We start from the raw sequence: 21,705 nt of genomic DNA, 5'->3' as shown, positions 1-21,705 counted from the left end.
AGCACTGTTCCTCGGCAAGAGGAAACGCGGTGGGCGGACCCGCTCTTCGCCGCGGGCATCTGTCAATCAAATTGATCGACGCGCGAACTCGGGCACAAACTCGTTGATTCTGAAAAGGCCCCAGTTCAACTCGTAACTGCCATAGTGCCGGTGTGCTTGTCAAGTGTTTTATGCGGTGGACGCTACTCAGCAGCTTCTTTGCATATAAAATAATTTGGTCAGCTTGCACTACTTGTGCGAAGGCTGGAGCCATCGGAGGAGCTTGTGATCACCTAGCTTCCTGCAGCTTTTTACGTGGCTCGTCTACTCAGTATGCTTGGTCTGCTTCGGAGTAATGACCGTGTCAGTTCGGTTTCAATATTGGAGCAATTGATTAGGAAGGTCTTAACTAACATGATTTTAATTAGCACGACATTAATTACCCAGGTTTAATTCGCAAGGTCCTGAATAGCACGGAGTTAATTAGCATAATACTAATTAGCGCGAACCTAATTAACACGACTTCCGTGAGTAAGGTCCTCATTATCTTGGTTTTAAGTACACGCTCATAATTAGCGTCGTGTTAATGAGCACTAATGGTCGGTGTTTTAATTACAGTGCCATTAATGACACAGGTTTATTTCGCAAGGTCCTGAATAGTACAGATGTAATTAGCAAAATTCTAATGAGCACGATTCTAATTAACACGCTCCCAATTAGCGTCGCGTTAGTTAACATTAGTTTATAGTGTCTTAATTACCACGGCATTATTACTCAGGTTTAATTCGCAAGGTCCTGAATAGTACAGATGTAATTAGCATAATCCTAATTAGCACGACCCTAATGAACACGATCTCGGTGACTAAGGTCTTGATTATATTGGTTTTAATTACATGCTCCTAATTAGCGTCATGTTAGTTAGCATGATCTTAATTACCTTGTTTCTAGCTTTACACGACTCCATTAGCATGGTCTTAGTAAGACGTGGCTTAGTTAGCTCGGCCTTCGCATGATTTGGCTTAATCAGCTTCGTCATAGCACGCCCTGACTTAGCTAGGTATACCACCCAGCCAATTAGCTAATCAGCCGGGCGCACGTGCTCTGGGAGCGAGCAGACGATGAAGAGAACGACGAGGGCGCGCGCCGGCCGAGCAACGCTCTAGAATGTACAGGCCGACCATGGTGATTATACACGTGGCCTCGGCGATTAGCTCTAGCCGCCGTGTTATAAGGCGCTCGGTCGGAACTAATCTCAGAGGACACGGTGCTGATTATCCTAAAGGATACTTAGTGCACACATTAAACGCTTGAAAATGAATTCAAACGGCCCGCGCACACATAAAAATATTGTCACGGGGATGACGAATACACGAGAGAGACAGCAGCAAGTATATTTACAATATTTACAAGCAACTGTGCCACCGAATGGCTGCCAGCATCTCGCGCGGCATACCCGCTTCTTCCTCGTCTCTTCGTCTCCAACGGCGTGCTCATCCACAATGCCTCGTAACATCACCCCCGGCGGACGGAGCGCCGTCACGGCGCCTCCTAAGTCATTCAGCACTGGGAGTGTTATAGCGTTTGAGGCGCGACACATGAACGACACCAGTAGGTGGTGTAGGAGAAGACGAGAGCGGATGGACGGGAGTGATGAGGTAGTCAACGTCAGTGACCTTGCGGAGAACTTTGTAGGGCCCTGTGTATCGAGGGAGAAGCTTCTCGCACAAGCCTTCGCGTCGATACGGCGTCCAGAGTAGGACAAGAGATTCGGGCGGGTAGTCGACGTCGCGGTGCCGGTTATCGTAGCGTGCTTTTTGCGAGACCTGGGAATCACAGAGCCTGGCGTGGGCGACTCGGCGAGCCTCGCGGGCGCGAGAAGCGACGTCCTGAGCATACACACTTGGTACGATGGTATCAGAAGGGAGGAGCGTTTCGAAGGGCAACGTAGGATGGCGGCCGTACAGAAGAAAGAACGGCGAATAGCCGGCGGTGTCATGCCTCGACGAATTATAGGCAAAAGTAACATAGGGTAGGGTTGCGTCCCAATCACGGTGGTCAGCAGAGACGTACATTGACAACATATCCGTGAGTGTACGGTTGAGGCGCTCGGTAAGACCGTTAGTCTGCGGATGGTAGGCTGTAGTAAGTTGATGTTCGGTAGAGCAGCTACGGAGTATTTCGTCGATGACTCTTGCGAGGAAGCAGCGGCCCCGATCCGTAAGAAGCTGGCGCGGAGCACCGTGTCGAAGAATGACGTCATTGAGCAGAAAGTCCGCGACGTCTGTAGCGCAGCTAGTTGGCAAGGCCCGTGTTATGGCATACCTGGTCGCATAGTCAGTTGCGACAGCAATCCATTTGTTACCTGACACGGACGTAGGAAAAGGTCCGAGCAAGTCGAGACCGACGCGGAAGAATGGTTCGGATGGAATGTCAATAGGTTTAAGCAGGCCGGCCTTAAGAAGAGCAGGACGTTTGCGCCGCTGACAGTGCTCGCAAGCAGCGACATATCGTCGCACAGAACGATAAAGGCCAGGCCAAAAGAACCGCTGCCGCACGCGGTCATAGGTGCGTGAAACGCCCAGGTGTCCCGCAGTCGGAGCATCATGGAGATGTTGAAGAATGGTTGCACGCAGGTGTCGGGGAATAACTAACAAAAGTTCTGGACCATCAGGCTTCATGCTGCGGCGATACAGAATGTCATTGCGTAGGACATACTGGCGGAGAGAAGGGTCGGAACGTCCCGAGGAGACTTGGTGGATGACCATCTTGAGGGTTGCATCCCGACGCTGTTCTGCGCCGATGTCGCACAAATCAGATATGGCGAGTACACAAGAATCATTGTCATGGTCAGCGAGGCTAGCAGGGTCCACCGGATGACGCGAGAGACAATCGGCGTCTTGGTGCAGCCTGCCCGATTTGTAAATTACGTCGAAGGCATACTCCTGGAGACGTAGAGCCCAGCGACCAAGGCGACCAGTTGGGTCCTTGAGTGATGACAGCCAACAGAGAGCGTGGTGGTCGGTAATAACTGAGAACTCACGGCCATACAAGTAGGGGTGAAATTTTGCGACAGCCCAGACCAACGCAAGACATTCGCGCTCCGTGATCGAATAGTTCCGCTCAGATGTGGAGAGAAGGCGGCTGGCGTATGCAATCACACGTGTTTGGCCCCCCTGGTGTTGGGCGAGGACGGCGCCGATTCCATGCCCACTGGCATCTGTGCGAACCTCCGTAGTCGCGGACGGGTCAAAGTGGGCCAGTATTGGTGGTGAAGTGAGCAAGTTGATCAGCGTCGAGAATGCAGCCGCCTGGTCCTGGCCCCACGAGAAGGGGACGTCTTTCTTTAGAAGGTCAGTGAGCGGTCGGGCAATGGTGGCGAAATTGCGTATAAAGCGTCGGAAGTATGAGCATAAGCCAACAAAGCTCCGAACATCTTTAGTAGAAGAAGGCAGAGGGAAGTGCGTGACGGCGCTAATCTTGTCAGGGTCAGGTTGTACACCAGTAGCACTTACAAGATGACCAAGCACAGTGATTTGTTGCCGGCCGAAATTGCACTTTTTGGAGTTCAGCTGGAGTCCCGCTCGACGAAAAACAGCAAGAATGGTCGACAAACGAGTTAGATGACTCTCAAACGTTGGGGAAAAGACAATGACATCGTCGAGGTAGCAGAGACAGATTGACCATTTATAGCCACGGAGGAGAGAGTCCATCATGCGTTCGAACGTCGCCGGGGCGTTGCACAGCCCAAAAGGCATAACCTTGAACTGATAAAGGCCGTCTGGTGTGACGAAGGCAGTTTTTCTCGGTCTAACTCGTCGACAAAAATTTGCCAGTAACCCGAGCGCAGGTCTATGGATGAGAAGTATCTCGCACCATGAAGACAGTCAAGGGCGTCGTCGATTCGTGGCAGCGGGTATACGTCTTTGCGGGTTATCTTGTTCAAGGCACGATAGTCGACGCAAAATCTCCAGCTGCCATCCTTCTTTTTGACCAAGACGACAGGTGACGCCCATGGACTTGAGGAGGCCTCAATGACGCCTTTTGAGAGCATCTTATCGACTTCTCGTTGTATGACCTGGCGTTCGGAATGGGATACACGATATGGCCGCCGTCTGACAGGACTAGCATCGCCGGTATGTATTTGATGCCGTACGAATGACGTTTGACCTAAAGGGCGCTCATCGAAATCGAAGATATCCTTATAGGTCGTTAAAACATGGCGAAGTTGCGCTGCTTGACGCGGTAGAAGATCAGGCGCAATCATTTTCGCGATTTCGTCGGGGGGTGCGCTTGCTGAGCTGGCTGCAACACCGGACGAGCACTCTCCTGCGTCTAATGCCACGATGTTACACGCATCAAGTGCTGATATGTTGGCCAACGAAATGCCTTGCGGGAGAACTTGGGTCGAGTTACTGAAGTTGAGGAGAGGGAGCTGTACGTAGTTGTCGACAACATTCACGAGGGTATGCGGCACAGCAACATTCCGGGCCAACAGCACGTCAACTAATGGGGACACTATGTAGTCGCCGTCGGGAAGAGGTGGTGATGTCGTCAAGGCCACACACGTGGCGGCTTGCGGTGACAGCCGAACATAATCCACAGAGCACAAGTGGTTTGGCGGTGAAGCTGCGCCGTCAGCAAGCCGAGGCAGTTCAAGTTGAAGAACGCCGGTTGCACAGTCAATGAGGGCGGCGTGAGTAGACAAGAAATCCAATCCGAGAATGAGGTCATTTGGGCATTGCTCAAGAACAGCAAACAAAACAGATGTGTGGTGATCGGCGATCGTGATGCGTGCTGTGCACATTCCTATAACGGCAGGACTTCTTCCGTCGGCGACACGAATCATACCAGGAGCAGCCGGAGTAAGCACTTTCTTCAGGCGGCGACGAAGTCGAGCACTCATCACGGAAATATGCGCCCCAGTATCAACAAGTGCGGAAACAGCCAGGCCGTCAACGTCAACGTCGATCAAATTTCGTCGTGTCGGCAGTACAAGAAGAGGATTTGAGGTGGAATTAGAAGATGCAGCATCACCTCTAAGAGCTGCATCTCTTAGTTTCCCTGTCGAAGATTGAGCGGCGAGGTCGGACGTCGTCGTAGAGGAGACGGAGACGACGGGCGACGCGCTGGCGGCAAACGGGACTGGTGACCTCGGGGCGACGGCGAGCGGCTGTGCGGCGTAGCAGTGGCATCGGCGTTGTATGGCTCGAAAGGCTGGGAACGGCGGTAGTTATCGTGGTACGGCTCAGGAGGCTGGGAACGGCGGTAGCTGTCGGCGGGGCTAGCAGTGGCATACCGGGTTCTTAAAGGCGAAGACCAACGGTTGTTGCAATGTCGTGCGACGTGACCTATACGGCGGCAGTTGATGCAGATCGGCCGATCATCTGCAGTTCGCCATTCAGCTGGATTACGAGACCGTGGAGCAAACCGTTGTTCCTGGGGCGGCGACCTGGGGCGAGGCGGCGATCTTGGGCGAACGTCAGATGTCCGGGACTGAGCAACGGCGCAGACAGCGAAGCCCAAATTGCCGAGTTCCTCCCGCACAATTGACTGGACGAGGGCAACTGAGGGCAGGTGCGAATCAACGTGACCGTTGTTGGGAAGAGCAGGTGCAATTGCTTCGATTTCCCGACGGATGATTCGTGTAATATCGGATGCCGGTGACGACTGCAGATGAGAGGTCAGTCCATCTTCGCATGAAGACGTCGCAGCTGTGTTTGGCAGCCGAGAAAATGGCTTTGCAATACGTCGGCTTTTGGCCTGTTCAAAACGCCGGCATTCCTCAATGATTTCGTCGACGGTCGCACAATTCCGGCACAGTAATAGATTGAACGCGTCGTCCGCGATACCCTTCAGCACGTGGCCAACCTTGTCCGACTCCGACATGTCGCTGTCGACTTTACGACAAAGAGCCAGCACGTCCTGAATGTACGATATGTAGGGTTCAGTGGACGTCTGAGCACGGGTGGATAGCTCTTTCTTTGCGGCTGCCTTTCGACCCATGGGCTTTCCAAACAAGTCGCACAGTTTTCGCTTAAATGTGTCCCAACTTCCGATCTCCTCCTCATGGTTCTCGTACCATACCTTTGCCGTGCCTTTCAGGTAGAAGAGCACGTTGGCCAGCATGAGAGTCGGGTCATAACGATTGAGAGCACTGGTACGCTCATAGTCAGCAATCCAATCTTCGACGTCGACTTCATCCGTACCGCAGAACGTCCCAGGGTTTTTCGGATGCGTCAACACGTACGTTGGCGGCGTTGTGGCCGGTGCAGGCGTTGCCGGGGCCGGTGCACGCGTTGTCGTGGCCGATGCAGGAGTAGTCATAGCATCGGTCTCGTCTTCCATCCTGGAAACTCCGAGTCGACGACCACTGCGGAGCTCCGTTGTACAGCGGTTCTTCTACCCCGCAGCTCCACCAAATTGTCACGGGGATGACGAATACACGAGAGAGACAGCAGCAAGTATATTTACAATATTTACAAGCAACTGTGCCACCGAATGGCTGCCAGCATCTCGCGCGGCATACCCGCTTCTTCCTCGTCTCTTCGTCTCCAACGGCGTGCTCATCCACAATGCCTCGTAACAATATAGTTATTAGAGCTTTCTGCCACTTTTCTTGCATGGGTGCACTTCTGCACTCAGTGGAACGACAAACAAATGAAAGAAGTTTGAAGACACCACCCAACCTTCTCGACCGCCCTTGACGTGACGCCGCGTTCCATCGGAACCAATGGAACGGAGCGCGCGCTGAGGGATGGATTTCACCTTCTCGTACTATTAGCTCGTTCAAAAGGGGGTGTCGCCAGAGCTCGGAAAGATCCCGAGTATCGCCAAACTCGGGCCATCCTGCATAGCACCCCTGGCTACTTGTGCGCTGTTATCACCGCTTCATCGGCGCATCTCTAGTATTTTAGTCAGCGGTCATTTTCCTTCTGGCCTCTGTGAACGTCGTGGGTGTCAGCTTTCGCGCGATACAACCGACTGCGGCAAGAAACATGAATGCGGTTGCGGATTCTACAGCTCGCCTGCCAATGCACACGGATAACCACGAATCCAATAAATGAGGTCCGAATTCACAACTTCTTTCTTGTAGTGCGCTATTGGCTGGTCGGCTTCGATAATGGCATATCCAGCATCAGGATTACCTCAATTCTTTTCTTCCGAACAAACACAGCGGGCCGAGAATAACTCGCGCTCAGTTTTTAAATACGACTTGTTGCGCAGTTGAGAACACTCAAGGTTCGCTTATCCGATGCGTTGGATGTCCCGTTTGCTCGCCTCTCTTTCGTATAATCGGACCGTAAAGTTGCAAATTTCGATCCTGTACACTTGGTTGGGTACGATTTCCGGGGCAAAATGTAGCGCTGAGGTAACGCGTCTTCCTGAGGAACACCGTCACGCTTCCTCGCTGATGGAAGTCGACCGCCGCAGCAAGTATCCATCCCACCACCAGAGGACGGCGTCCAGGCCTCCATTGTGGTTCGGAGGAACTACTTGTCCGGCGACATGCTACTTCGCGCCAACGATGCGCAGGGGCTCCTCTCGCCTAAGTATGACAGGAAGTTCAGAACTGCGGGCTCTTCTCGCCTGCCGGCAGAACTGCTGGCTCCTCACGGGCTCCTCTCGCCTCCGACAGGAAGTTCAGAACTGCGACGGGACGATCGTCGCAAGCACCTTCTACCCGCACCGAATATTCAGTGCTACCCGCTAGTTGCACCTACTGCAGAGCACGTTACGTCGCAGTGTGGCCGAGACCTGCAGCTACAACGAGGCAGCCAATGTCGGCCACCTGAGCCTTCGGCACTTCAGCAAGACACGGCGTGCAGTGCAAAAGAACGACCACCGCGACACAGCCAGTGTCGCCCCCCAGAATGTTCGTCAGCTTGGCCAGACAAGCCGCGACCACCACAACCACACCAGACACACTACCGACCTCCGCAACACAGCCGATGCCGACCGCATGAGGCATCGTTGGCACTTCATCAGACTAAATCGTTGCGTGTCCAAGACCGACCGACACGCAATGCCGCCCTCCAGAGGCGATTTCGCAGCGTGGCCGAGTGTAAGTAATATATATATATATAATATATATATATATATATATATATATTATATATATATATATATATATATATATATATATATATATATATATATATATATATATATATATATATATATATATAAGTATGAGAGGTGGCACTTCAAGAAAACTTCATTTATTACGTCGACGTTTCGGTCAGAGCCTGACCTTTCTCAAGACGAAATCTTCGTGCATATTTCCGTGTTTATATGGACATCAAATGAGAGAGGAAGGAGGTGACAGAGAAAAAGAAGGAGCGGGAGGGAGAAAAAGTTTGCTTAGGGCCCATCAGGAGCGAGGAGTAACACGCCACCGCCGACAGCGGAGTGCTTCGCGACAGAGCTTATACTTATGCGTCGGCTATTACTCATCGTTAAAATTCGTCGCTCTATTCTGTCCCGTAGGGCTGGACGAAGAGCCGGCTCGAGTTAAAAACAGCCGGTGTGCGGTTCAAACAGGCTGACCAGAGAGAGAAAAAAAAAAAAAGGGGGGGGGGTTAAGTGGGTGTCGGTGAGCACTGTTGACGCGGCGTATTGTACTTTTGGGCCATGCCGAAGGAGTCTTGTATACCATCTGACTTGTTGCCGAGCCTGCTCGTTTGTCTGATAAACGACGCCCGCCTCCAAAGCGAGAACGAACACGTTGAGTGACATTAGGGACTTCCGGTCAAGGATCTAAGAAGGGAAAAAAAAAAAAAAAGAGGTAGGGGCAAGAAGGAAGAGGGAGGGCGGGCTTCCACTTAGATTGATCGATTGCTGCTCTTTCCAAGCGCTGTACAATACAAAGCAGGGGAAGGTAAAAGACGGCACACATGAAAGGGTGAAAACACTGCAGGTACGATCACCGAAGGCATTGGCTTACACATGCATCTTTGCTGCGTATTTTGTTGGGTTGATGTTAGTTTCATTTAAAGTACTATTTGTGCTTTAAGGCACGTAAAACAGGAAGAGCACCCGGATGTTCATTTATCCCATGTTCAACGGTGTTGAATTTGTGTATTAAGTATGCTTCACGCTGTTCACGTTCTCTCTGAGAGCGGAAAGTTCCTTGGAGTAGTGTTACTTTAATGGAATCGAAACTGTGACCTTCTGACTTAATATGTTTGGAAAGGGGAAGGTTCGGTAGTGTGTTCACATGAGAGCGGTGGTTGTTGAATCTGATTCGAAAAGGTGTATCAGTTTGTCCAACGTATTGTTTAGCGCAGATTCCACACTCCAACAGGTAGACAACGTTTGGGGAGTCGCAGTTAAGGTCACCATGTATGGTGTGTGTAAAATTACCATGCGTACTTTCAGCGATCGTCGTTGTTTGCATGTGCTTGCACACCTGACATCTACTTTTCCCGCAGGGATGACAGCCAACTTGTCCTGTTCTTTTTGTTTTAGAGTGTACTACGTAGTCCCTCACATTTTTCGGGCGTCTGTATACCACCCGCGGCGGGACAGTGAAGATCTTTTTGAGGCGGTCGCTTTGTTCAATGATATTGAAATGCTTTTTGAGAATTTTGTTAACATTCGGCGCATTACTAGTGAATGTAAGAATTAGGTTGCTTCGTTCCTCTTTACTTTCTTTGTTCTGATTGTGTAGGATTTGGTGGCGGTTCAGATTCGCTGCTTTTTGTATTGCGTCGTCGATGATTGGAGGTGGATAATGCTGCTTTATAAGGACGTTACGTAGACGGTCCGTGTTCTCTTTGAAGTCCTTTGTTTCAGAGCATATTCTCCTAAATCGGTGTGCCTGGGAGTATGGGATGCTGGTTTTGCAATGCCGCGGATGACAGCTCTTGAAGTGGAGGTGTTGTTGCGCGTCTGTAGGCTTCCTGTAAACACTAGTTATCAGTTTACCCCCTTCCACCCTTACGTTAACATCAAGAACGTTAATTTCAGTTCTGGAATAAGTATGCGTGAAAGAAATGTTTTTATGAACGTTGTTAAATGCATCAATAAATTTAATTAGTTGTTCTTCAACCAAAGGCAACCACTCCTTCAACTATATATATATATATATATATATATATATATATATATATATATATATATATATATATATATATATATATATATATATATATATATATATATTATGCTCCCTCTCCCACGTTTAAATGCACACATATACCCTATAAAGTGGACGGGGGGATGGCCGCCGCGGTAGCTCAGTTGGTAGAGCATCGGACGCATTATTCGAAGGTCGCAGGTTCGGTCCCTGCCCGCGGCAAGCTATCTTTTCGTCCACTTTTCTTTCTTCACAATTAGCTTACATTTATTACTAAAAAACATCCCCTATACTTTCCTTGGCATTATTGTCTGTTAGTTCTCATTAATATTGTGTATAACAAAGAAAACGAGCCCCTGAAATTCACACTTCTTTCCTTCATTCATAGCGAGGGTCTCGTTCTGGCAGACTTGATGCTTTCAGGTAGTATGCGAGGGATTATTGGTCAGCTGCCAGCTCGTAATAAGTTCACGTGCTACGTGACGCCAACAGGCAGAAAAAGAGTGTTCCACACTCGCCGTCATGGCTACTGGCGGCGCTGACTGACGCTCCCACGTTTAAATGCACACATATACCCTATAAAGAGGACGGGGGGATGGCCGCCGCGGTAGCTCAGTTGGTAGAGCATCGGACGCTTTATTCGAAGGTCGCAGGTTCGGTCCCTGCCCGCGGCAAGCTATCTTTTAGTCCACTTTTCTTCACAATTAGCTTACATTTATTACTAAAAAGATCCCCTATACTTTCCTTGGCATTATTGTCTGTTAGTTCTCATTAATATTGTGTATATATATATATATATATATATATATATATATATATATATATATATAAGGCTTAAATGCGGAAGAGTAACTTCGGTTGCCACAAGGTTGTTATAAGTATAAAAGTATATGCGCCTTCATAAAAACAACTGTTTATTTTGTCTACGTTTCGACGGGAGCCCCGTCTTCTTCAGGACATAACAATATTTACAGCGTGTGTGTGTCGTCTTATAGCATGTTGAGAGTGGAGGGGAAAGGACAGAAAGGAAGGGAATTAGGAACGTAACAAGGAACGGAGAAAGGGGGGGGGGGACCACGACAACAATAACAACAACAATACCAACAACAAAAAAAAGCCAGGAAGGTCTGTAAGAAGGGTTTTGCTTGACGCGACCGGAATAAGAGGTCACTAAGCACTTCTATAGTTCAGTTGGTTGACGGATGCATCGATCTTTGCCTCATTTTTAATTTCCATTGCAGTTCTTTACTCACGCCTTCAGCTTTCTATCATCGATTATCTCAAAGTAAAATGAAGAACACTGTTTCTTTAAGCTTACCTGATTCGTTCAGCCCACGAGAACGTCATTTCAGGAGCTACACTTTACGTATTGCAACGTTGAGAGATCTAGGTCTCTCTTTTTTTGTCAATATGACAGGTGCGTTTCCAACACTGTAAGCGAAAACGGGAAAAAAATAAACAAGTACAGGTTATTTGGTAGACAGTGCTGCAGCATCAATATTAGAGATCAGGGGAGTCGTACTCGTCTAGTTCAGCTGTGTTCGCTGGTCATCGTCTTCCCAGACGCTGGAGACAAGAGACACCGCAGTATTGGCGTTACCGACTAAGGCCATAAAGATAACCCTGGCCCAACACCTAATTTGCGAGAGAAGACGCCGTTACACGCCGAAACTTGCGTACTAAGACTCTTCGCAGGGGACGCTTGTTCCCGCATTGTATTTGACCTGGACGCTTACGCCGGCAACCGATGCTGAGCGCCTAGCTGTCTCTACCACATGTTATAAAAGTGCGCGCAGTGCTACATGAACGACACCACTGCCCCCCACCCGTTTTGCCATGGCCTTCTCGGCAGCTTCTGCCCTCTAGAGCTGCGACTGGTGGACAGCACACGGTGAATACTGCATTCGATTGGGAACACCAAGGTGATTTAATGGCTGTTTCATGAGTGGATAAGCTTTCGCATGTGCTCCTCTTAGCGGTGCCTAAAGGGACTGAAGGGAATGCCACTTATCACAAGTCCTCTCGAGCAGACACTACTGCAATACCGCGTTGCTACTGAAAACACTTCTCATGCACGATATTCTTTAGATCGCTAGAAATGCGGCGTAAACTTAAGTAGCGGACAAAGCGTCGCTTGATCTGAATGGTCACAAGCTAATTTAAATTTCGAATCACTGAAACAACACTTGTATTTCATTTCTGAGTATAGCTGCAGGCAGTATATAAAAAAGTACGTTTACACCTAAACAGCGAACTCCGTGACAGACAAACGTTTTAACATAATATAGACGTTCCAGCAGGGACTATCGCTAGGTTTTCAATTACTCAGACTACATTCTTACCTATAGTCCCGATGTTAGCGCGTGTCGGCGTGAAGCCAGAATACATGCAAACACCAATGCGTGTTAGGCCTTACAAAACTTGCCGCCATCTATAAAACGGTGCTCCGGGGACCTTCATCAATCATCAACAATTTACGTGGTAGCACACAGGGCCGTAGAGTATATTACACTCCATTAATTACATCTCTTTGAAAGAGCGAATGAGATGTCCAATGCGGTATTTGCAGAAACTGCTTGTGTGATGAGCTGCGTTCTGTTAACGTTTATTTATGCGAGAAGTGTATGAGCGCGCTCGTTACCAAACCTAACATGTTATTGCGGAACTGAAGCATAATTGGGAATAATTTTCTGTCCCAGCTATATAATTACTATTCTCTAATTATCGTGAACGCCAAGTGGTACAGAAATTATTAATGATATCCTGGGGACTGCGATTATATTACGTGCTTAGTGTTTTATTTTTAAGGGTGCACTACTAGCTAAGAAGTCTTCCATTGAAGAAGCTCTTGAAGAAAAGAAGAAAATGCTTTGCAGCAGTAGGCGTTGATAGTTGCGTTAATTCATTATGATTAGAAACATAAAGTACTCACTAAAGTTTGCACAAGAAGAAGTAGTGTGCTAGTGTATGCCATTTTTTGTGATCAGTTATAACAGTGCGCTCTAAAATCTTTACAAGCAAAGCTTGTTTGCTGGGAGCTTAGCCTGATTTCATCTTAGCTTTTTGTTTTTCCTGCCGCTTAACGGCAACTCCAAAGGGCACGCCTGCCTCATGATGAAGCAGGAAGGTAATTGAGATTTGTTACACGTTGCTATCATTCAAATTGCTCTTTCCGTCTCAAAGAGCGCTTATAAACGGTATGCAGATAATGTCCTAAGCGGAAAGCTGTCAAACTTGTTTTGAGTTGCTACCAGAACAGCCCGAGAGTTCAAATACTTGATGGTCATCTTTTAGGCTACTTTGCTTCTTGTCACGGCACTTACGTTCGGTTGTCGGATGCGTCACGGTCGTTGAATGATCTGAAGTGCGTGGAGCTGTTTGAAGAATCCAAACTCGCAGGGCAGTCCGTGCCGATATGAAGGGATCTTTTTAAGACGAGAAAGGCGAAAGCGAAAGCTATCAGCGCCTGAGCAGCAATTTATTTCTTCGCTATTTTTCCTCTAATTGATGGCAGCGTTTAAGATGACCTTATGTCTAGTTGGATTTCGTGCGAAAAATACCGCGCGACCACTGGACATGTCGTCCACCGGTAACGCGATATATCTGCACCTTGATTAATCAAAATTCTTGAGAATTTCATGCCGTTCCTGCTCTTTCAATTTTGTGCCTGTCAAGAAGAAGGGCGCCATTTTTTTTTATGTACGTCTGTGTGCCCTTTCGTATTTTTGAGCCGGTCGTAAACATGTGCACTATTTCGGCATTTCCAGAGCGTGCGAAGAGCATCTGTGAGTCATTCTGCGCATGCAGGGCCATTTGGTCGGCTGCGTTATGATTTTTTTCGCTCTCTCTCTCTATCAAAGATGTCGCGCTTCTCGTCCACCCTCTCCACCAGTATCAGTGATGACAGAACGGCCACACCAACAAGGAATGCATCATTTGCCCTTAACTCCCACTTCTCAAATCATTTCAACAGTGTAAGCCGTTAACGGCTCTTAAAAACAGCCGATTTTGGTGGTGATCTCGTCCGCCGCCGCCAGTGTCCGTCGCAGCTATCGCGCGCAATGAGAAAAAAAATCGTTGTTCGAAACGGGGTCGAAACCAGGCATTCCCCGTGGCAGTCCAGTAGGCCACCACGGAACAACGCCAGTGGGAATTCGAGAAAAAAAATTGCCAGGCCTGCGCAGAACACGCAGCACAGCCACCTCGAAAGCTGAAATAGCGGCCTTTTCAGAGCCAGTTGTAGACTCTCTTGGAGCAACTAACAAAGTACACATGCAAGCTACCCTCTACGCCGTAAATAACAATTTTTGCGAAGTAGGGAAGCACCCATTATGGGTGCTTTGTCATTCTGCAGCGAAGCGTGGTGGTATCAGATACCCGCCTGTAAGGCATTATGTGCACTTCGTTTGTGCTGTGGCTGATGACGATGAAGAATTATGGCTGAGCTTTTTTATAATGGATTGGAAGCATTCAATGGACCCACTCGTTGCGCAATTTGCATTGCTTGATGCCTGGTTGTTATTTCACTCCTGTACGACGCTATGTTACATATGTTAACACGATGCCTTGCCCGACATGATACCTGTATAAGGTGTTTTTGCGAAGAAGTTTCACGCACCAGCGTGGCTATATTAATAAAAAGAAACAGCGTGGCTTTGTGGTAGAATACTTGACTGCCACGCAAAGGGCCCGGGTTCAGATCACATCCGTTCCTAGACATTTTTTCTCATTCCATTTTTTTTTTCTTACTTCTCGCAATAGTGGTTACGGACACCAGCTGCGGCGGCAGCGTATAACTACGGCGCCAACATCAGCTCTTCTTATGATCACATAACAGCTTTCGCTGTAATATATAAGGTCATCAAACACCATCGCTGTCACCAGAGCCACGGCCGAGAGCACATGCTTACCCATGGCTAGGTAAGTGGTGGGTGGAAGCGAAGGATAACAGCCACCACCGATGGCGATGGTATCTGTCGCCCAGGTTGATGCCATCGCTTCATCTTGAAAAGCGAGGTTGAGGGCACGGAACGCTACCCCCTGTTAGAGGTGCTAATGCTTGATTGATGATGGTAGTCAATAAGAGTGGCCGACGTTTCTAGAAATTTCGCGTGATAGTGGTTACGGACAACGGTGACGGTGGACGACTACCCCATTGCCGTTGCGATCTCAAAACAGCTTTCGCTGTAAAAAAGCGACAGGCCTGTGCGGAATACGCAGCACAGTCACAGCAAAAGTTGGAGGAGCGGCCATTCTAGGGACCCTTCTAAACTCTCTTCGGGCGACTCCTGCAAGTAGAGTAGAGTAGACAAGCTGTGGCTCATACCCACATGGGGGGATCGGCCAAGAACCGGTTAGATTTTTAAGGCAAATTTGAAATTGAAGTTCAAACTTTGTTTATTAATACGGAAGAAGTATAAATGAATTAGAATTAAGATTCTAATAATGATAATAATATAGAATAGAATTGGAGCAATAAAACCGAGAATTTGGGAAAAAAGAAAACAAAATTTGGAAAAGTAGATTTTACAACCTAAAGTTCTTTTGTATTAGATTGAGCGCAAATGGACGGGACACGGGAAGACAAGACGACTACACGAGCGCTCACTACCAACTGGTTTTATTCAGAAAGAAACATAAGTATATAAAGCATAGCACACCACAAGCGCGCCTGCGCACACATCAAGTGAGAAGAAAAAATTATTAAAAAAAGGTTATCTTCGGCACCGATTGTGTTAGCCAAACGTCGGTATGCTTGCGGGGGAGTGAGTTTCAGTTGATTCAGCGGAATTTAAAATAACCTTTTTTTTTAAATAAAACCAGTTGGTAGTGAGCGCCCGTGTAATCGTCTTGTCTTCTTGTGTCCCGTCCATTTGCGCTCAATCTATTGCAGAATGAACCAACACGCCCAACAGAGCATTTTACTAAAGCTTTTTGAACCTTTAAGAAACTCCTGCAGTGCATCAGGAATCTTCCCGTCACTGTGGCCAAGAGAAAAAACCCGGAAAGACAGTACATTTTGTTCATTTAATTCTAATCTAAGCAGACGGAAAACGACACCTAAGGTATTTTTGCGCAAGGTAGAGTACCTCTTACAGGAAATGAGATAGTGCTGCGTTGTCTCACGTATTCCGCAAAAAGAACAATTCGGCGAAGCTGCGACACCAGCTCTGTGTAGATAAAAGTTTACAGTTGCGTGCTACCCACTACGCCATAAATCGTCATATTTTTGCGAAGCAGAGTGCCCACTATGCTATTATTCATCGTTCTGGGGAGAATCGAGGCGTCTGTAAGGCATTATTTGCACTTAGCTGATGCTATGGCTGATGTCGAGAAAGTATTATGGCTTATCCCTTTGTAATGGAAGGGAAGGTTTAAACCGCTTACTCGATGCGCAGTTCGCAGAGTGTGCTGCCTGTTGTTATTTACTCTTCTACCACGCTTTATTGCATCGGTTAACGTGATTCCTTGCCCGATAACACGCCTCCATAGGGTCTTTTACGGCGGGGCGGTTAAACTTCTCGTTAGGCCGTGCAGTCACCAGAAAACTATCATCATCATAATCGGTCTCCGCCTTCTAGCGCGTTGCTCGGCCGTTGCGCGCTCTTTTCGTCGTCTTGACCTTCTTTCTGCTTTGCTCCCAGAACGCGTGCGCCGATTTTTTTCCAGCGTGGGATGCTATGACTCTGATGGGTTGCTAAAGAACGTGTACAGAGAGAGAAAGAGAGAGACGGAAAGAAAGAAATAGGAAAAGAGAAATTCTTGGCAGAAAACATTTCCTCGCGAAGCGGGATTCGAACACGCGTACTTGCACGAACCGAAGACCAGCATCGTAACCACTCGGCTATCCAGGCACGCGACCAGATATTACAGTGTAGCCAGGGAGTGGGAAAGAGAAATAAGGGCTAGAAGGAGTGATGTGAGGTTGAGGAGGAGGGAACGCAGTCTGGGAAAGAGTAAAGCATAGCATAGAAAGAAAGATAAATATGGAGAAAGCAAGGGAACAAAGGCAGAAAGATAAGTAAAAGCGAGAAAGAGAAAGAAAGAAAGTTAAGGCAGTTTTGCACTACTGGTGTCAAGCCTAGAGGAAGTGCGGAGCTGGGCCGCCATCTTTCTTTCTGTTCAGTTTTCTCCTTCTTTCCCCCTCCCTTTCTTTCTGTTTCTCTTTTCCAGTTTTTTCTGTCTTTATTTCTCTATTTATTTCTATATTTTGCTATTTAGCTTCCTTTTTTTGCCTTTCTTTCTCTCTCTTTCTATTTCTCGCTTGCTTCTTCTTTTTTCTATTAGTATACTTGGTTTTCACTGGGTAACATGTTGGGCGAGTTGGTTTCTAGCTTCCATATTTTACAGCCCAAGACGACAACACAGTAAGGAACACAAGACACACGGAGCGCTGTGTGTGTCTTGCGTTACGCCACTGCATTACGCCAAGCGACGGCACAGTACGGCAGCATACGACAGTCCTGCTTGACAGGCAGCGCCATCTCTGGCAGAAAAAGTTGGCCGGGTATCTGCGTGCTTCGCTGCAAATGTCGTCTAAAGACGATAGAAGAGGCGCTGCGTGAGATATGAACGCCATCTGGCAATACGTCGGGAAACGTGAATGCTGTGTTTCGGGCTGGTAGTCCCGGCGCAGCAGCAGGCAAGACCGGCGGTGACCAACGCGACCGGCGGGGACGCCAGCCAGCCCGAACACGCGGTTTGGCGCGAAGCGCCGAAGCAGAAGAAACGTCCGCACTCAACGAGTACTCTCCACACACTCTTTTATATTCACGTCGCCTGGGTAAAGCAGGAATGCCAGAGCGGCACCCCATGGCACTCGTACAGTGCAATACTGAACTGAAACCGAAACACAACAATGAACTCGCGCAGAGGGCACGGAGGAAGCCAAGTTTCGGCGCAGTCGCATTTTCAGCGCAGCTTAAGAAACTAGGGTCTCTAGAATTACGTATCTAGGTATTTTCTATCAAAGGAACACACCACCTAATACTTACCTAGTGATGTTGCGCCTCAGATATGCGTAATGTTTGCTTTTTGATCAACCATGTACACAAGTATGAACCTAGTGAGCCGTTCACGATGGCTGGCCCTTGTGCAAGTGGTTCAACTTTGGCAGAGTGGCTGAATCGAGGGACGTGCCGACAAACAGAAAGACAGACCAAAATTTCCGCGTTTAAGTTCCCCAAGAAAGACTATCGTCTTTAAAATAGAAACTGGGAGCATGCCAACGAGCGTTCTCCGTTCTCGACGCCGCGCCACCGCTCGCTTCCGCGCACGTGCAGAGCTATCGCGGAACATTCGCTTCGCCTCACAATGTACCGCCTGCAGTGCGTCTTCAAAAAGGTCTTCGAGCTGGACAGGCACTTCCGAAAAGCGAACTTGATAAAAGGAGAAAGGCTCGTCAATCACGTTTAAGGTCAAGAGCAGACGATCAACGACAACGACGCCCGACTCAACGCGAAATGCATTTTCAAAGTCGCGATAACACTGTGTAGGACGTATACCTTGATGTACGACCCATTCTCTCATGTTGAAGATACGTGATGTTCCATACGAACTGCGGAATGAAACCGTGCACGCTATCGATGTTCTGCGTTGTGGAGTATGAAGCATATGATTATTGTTTTGCATATGGCATGCTTGCAGTACCGTGCGTGTACTTTCGTGAAAAAACGTTTGCGCCGGGCGAAAAAAAGAAATTATACGGCCATGGCACTAGAAAAGCCTGAGAATGTTAGAGTCAAGTCCTCCGTGTCGCTGGAGCATCACCCGCCTATTTAGACGCGAGGCAGCCAGCTGAGCTTTAACCACTGTGAAGAAAGTTGAACTGCTAGCCTCATTTCTTCGGCTTTCGCGTCATGCTTGCACTCTCTTTTTAAGAACATCGACTTTAAAGGCGTATAAATCCTGCTGCACGAACACGTCCGTTCCGGCGTGATAAAGCAGCCTTCCCGAAGCGTAAATTAGGCGCCGAACTTTTGACAATGTCCAGAATTCAGTTGATTCAACCAACCGCGCAACGCTAACCGCGGTGTAACGCTAGTGTGAACGTTCGACAACGACGGGTAGGTCTCACCAACACGGAGAATCAAAACAGAAAGTTGTTTCAGCTACAACCGTAACTGGACTTTCACAATCCGAGTTGACAGCGAGTAATCATTACTGTAGTCGTTGCGTGCATGCGCCGCGTTACGTACTGATACAGGTAGTCAAAACGAACGAAAGCGATGAACTGAGACAGCCAAAACAGAAGGCGAGACAGTGCTATCAACTAGGACATACTTGATTCTCCTTACTGCGGTGATCCACGATTGTCGCCTTTATTTCTCGTGCGACATGCCCCGGAACCGATACAATTTCACACGTGAATCGCGTGCCTTGGTGTTGTCTGCACTGTTGTGGCAGCCCACGACACAGCAATACTTCGGAACTCGCTTCCGCGGGGTCGCTTCTGCCAACGCGGAAATGCAGCTTTGCACAGCAAGCCTCTCGGTTCAGCGTGCCAAGCTGCCGGCACGGCGCCCCAGTTCCCCGCACCGAATGAGGAACGCAGGCGCGCGCGTGTTCCCGCTGCCGACAAACAGCCTGAGTCGGCCGCGCGTGCCCCCAGTTTCACCAGAGCTTCTCACCAGAGCCGCAACGCGGCGCTGCCGTCGCGCCGTAAACTTGAGCTCGGGTTCCCTATAGCCGTTTTGCCAGCGTTACGCCACGCTACATGAGACGACGACAGCATACGACAGCCCGGGCCCCTAAAGTGATCCGCACTTAATGCATAGACAGAGAAAGACAGCAGTACAAATAAACAGAGACAAGAAACCGAGAGTGGAGAGCGAGAGAAGCAAATAGAAAAATAAAGAGAAACAACGGCCACCCTGCTCCGCACTTCCTTCAGGTTTGGCACCATTAGTAGGAAGCTGCCTTATCTTTTTTGCGAAGGAGTTTCAACCATCAGCATGGCTCTGTGGTACAACACTCGACTGCCAAGCAGGGTGCCTGGATTTAAATCCCGCTCGAACCCATATTTTCCTTTTTTTAACAGCAGAGCTGTTTAAGCTCAGAGCAAGGCCGCCGTTGCAAAAAACGCCAGGCCTGCGAGGAAAATGCAGCACCGTAACAGTGAAAGCTGGAAGAGCGGCATTTCTGGAGCCCGTTATAAACTCTCCTGGGGCAATACACTAGCAACGTACCCACTGCACCACAAATCATAATTTTTGCGAAGTAGGGAAGCACCCGCTACGCCATTATTCGTCATTCTGCGGAGAAGCGAGCTACCATCTGTAAGGTATTATGTGCAGTTTGTTTATGCGGCGGCTGATGACGATGAAGAATTATGGCTGAGCCCTTTGTAATGGGTTGTAAGCTTTAAACGACACACTAATTACGTGATTCGCATTGTGTGACGCCCGGTCGTTATTTCACTCTCCCACCACGCTATATAGCATACGTTAACGTGAGAAAGAGAGAGAGAGAGGGGAAAGAACTTCATTCAGACTCCGAGGAAATAGATCACGGGGGCCTTATGAGCTTCATTGGCAACCAATAAGAGTGCACTTGCGAGGAACCCACTACGCTATATATCATCATAATTTTGTGAAGTAGGGAAGCAGCCACTATGCCATTTTTCGTCATTCTGCGGAGAACCGTGGTGCCCCTCTAAACACCTGTAATGCATCATGTGCACTTTGTTGATGTTGTGGCTGATGATTATGAGGAATTATTGCAGAACCCTTTGTAATGGGTTGGAAGCATTCAACAAACCAATCGTTGTGCAGTTCGCATTGTGTGACGCCTGGTTACAGAATTCGTATTGTATGACGCCTGGTTACAGAATTCGCGTTGCGTGACGCCTGGTTCTTATTGTTGTCTTCTACCACGCTATATTACGTATGTTAATGTGGTTCCTTCCCGGCATGAATCCTGTATAAGGTCTTTTTGCAATGCAGCTTCAAGCACCGGCATGGCTGTGAGGTAGAATACTGGGCTCCAACGCAGAGGTCCCAGGTTCAAACTCCGTTACATCCTGGAAATCTTTCTTATATCGTTTTTTTTTTCTTGTATCGAGTTATAGCGGTTACGGACACCGGCTGTGGCGAACAACTACGGCGCCAAAAACGGGGCCCTAGTTGTGATCTTAGCTTGGGTATTCCAGGCTTAACTGCCCCTCTCTATGCTCATTTGGCTATATCTATGCTTAAGAGGCTATCTCTAGCCTAGGCTTGGCTAATATGCTACGGGAAGGCCGTCCAGCTCCGCTGTACTCTCAGGCTTGGCGCCACCACTGTGTGGCTGCCCTAATTTTTCTCATTGTGCGCGATAGCTGTTACGGGCACCTTTGTCGATAGCGTTCCGGACACCTTACGGACACCTTGGTCCCGGAGGAGGCGGCACTGATATCGAGGCAGCCTCATTCAGACAGACACGTCGCACCATCTCGTGGCGTCGTATTAAATACCGGGTATGTGGCGTTTTCAAACTTAGGATTGTAAAAAGCGTGTGTTACACTGCGCTTTTTGCAGGACCTTAGCTTTTGCTTCTTCATTACATGACCTAGCTCACACTGGTAGCCACTTTAGCACGTCCCCGCTAGCACGCGCAGTACGATTGGCGTAGCCGTATTTAATAAAACGTCATAGTTTTTCTCAAATACG

General features: G+C 48.5%; 1 protein-coding gene and 2 non-coding genes across 3 annotated transcripts in view; 2 read left to right on the top strand and 1 right to left on the bottom strand.

Annotated features, from left to right (window-relative positions):
• Positions 1-7,948, bottom strand: part of LOC119391253 (scoloptoxin SSD14) — a 56,215-nt gene extending 48,267 nt beyond the window's left edge. Inside the window, exon 1 of the mRNA XM_037658930.2 lies at positions 7,716-7,948. Within this exon, the coding sequence (XP_037514858.1) occupies positions 7,716-7,948 (233 nt within the window). The remainder of the gene's footprint in view (positions 1-7,715) is intronic.
• Positions 7,949-10,206: 2,258 nt separating this feature from the next.
• Positions 10,207-10,279, top strand: Trnam-cau (transfer RNA methionine (anticodon CAU)). Its single transcript has one exon. It is a non-coding gene; the product is annotated as a tRNA-Met (tRNA).
• A 379-nt stretch (positions 10,280-10,658) lies between these two features.
• Positions 10,659-10,731, top strand: Trnak-cuu (transfer RNA lysine (anticodon CUU)). Its single transcript has one exon. It is a non-coding gene; the product is annotated as a tRNA-Lys (tRNA).
• The last annotated feature ends 10,974 nt before the right edge of the window (positions 10,732-21,705 follow it).

The sequence above is a fragment of the Rhipicephalus sanguineus genome, chromosome 4, assembly GCF_013339695.2.
Source record: "Rhipicephalus sanguineus isolate Rsan-2018 chromosome 4, BIME_Rsan_1.4, whole genome shotgun sequence".
In the NCBI taxonomy this organism is placed as follows: domain Eukaryota; kingdom Metazoa; phylum Arthropoda; class Arachnida; order Ixodida; family Ixodidae; genus Rhipicephalus; species Rhipicephalus sanguineus.
This window is presented reverse-complemented; position numbering and strand designations above follow the sequence as displayed.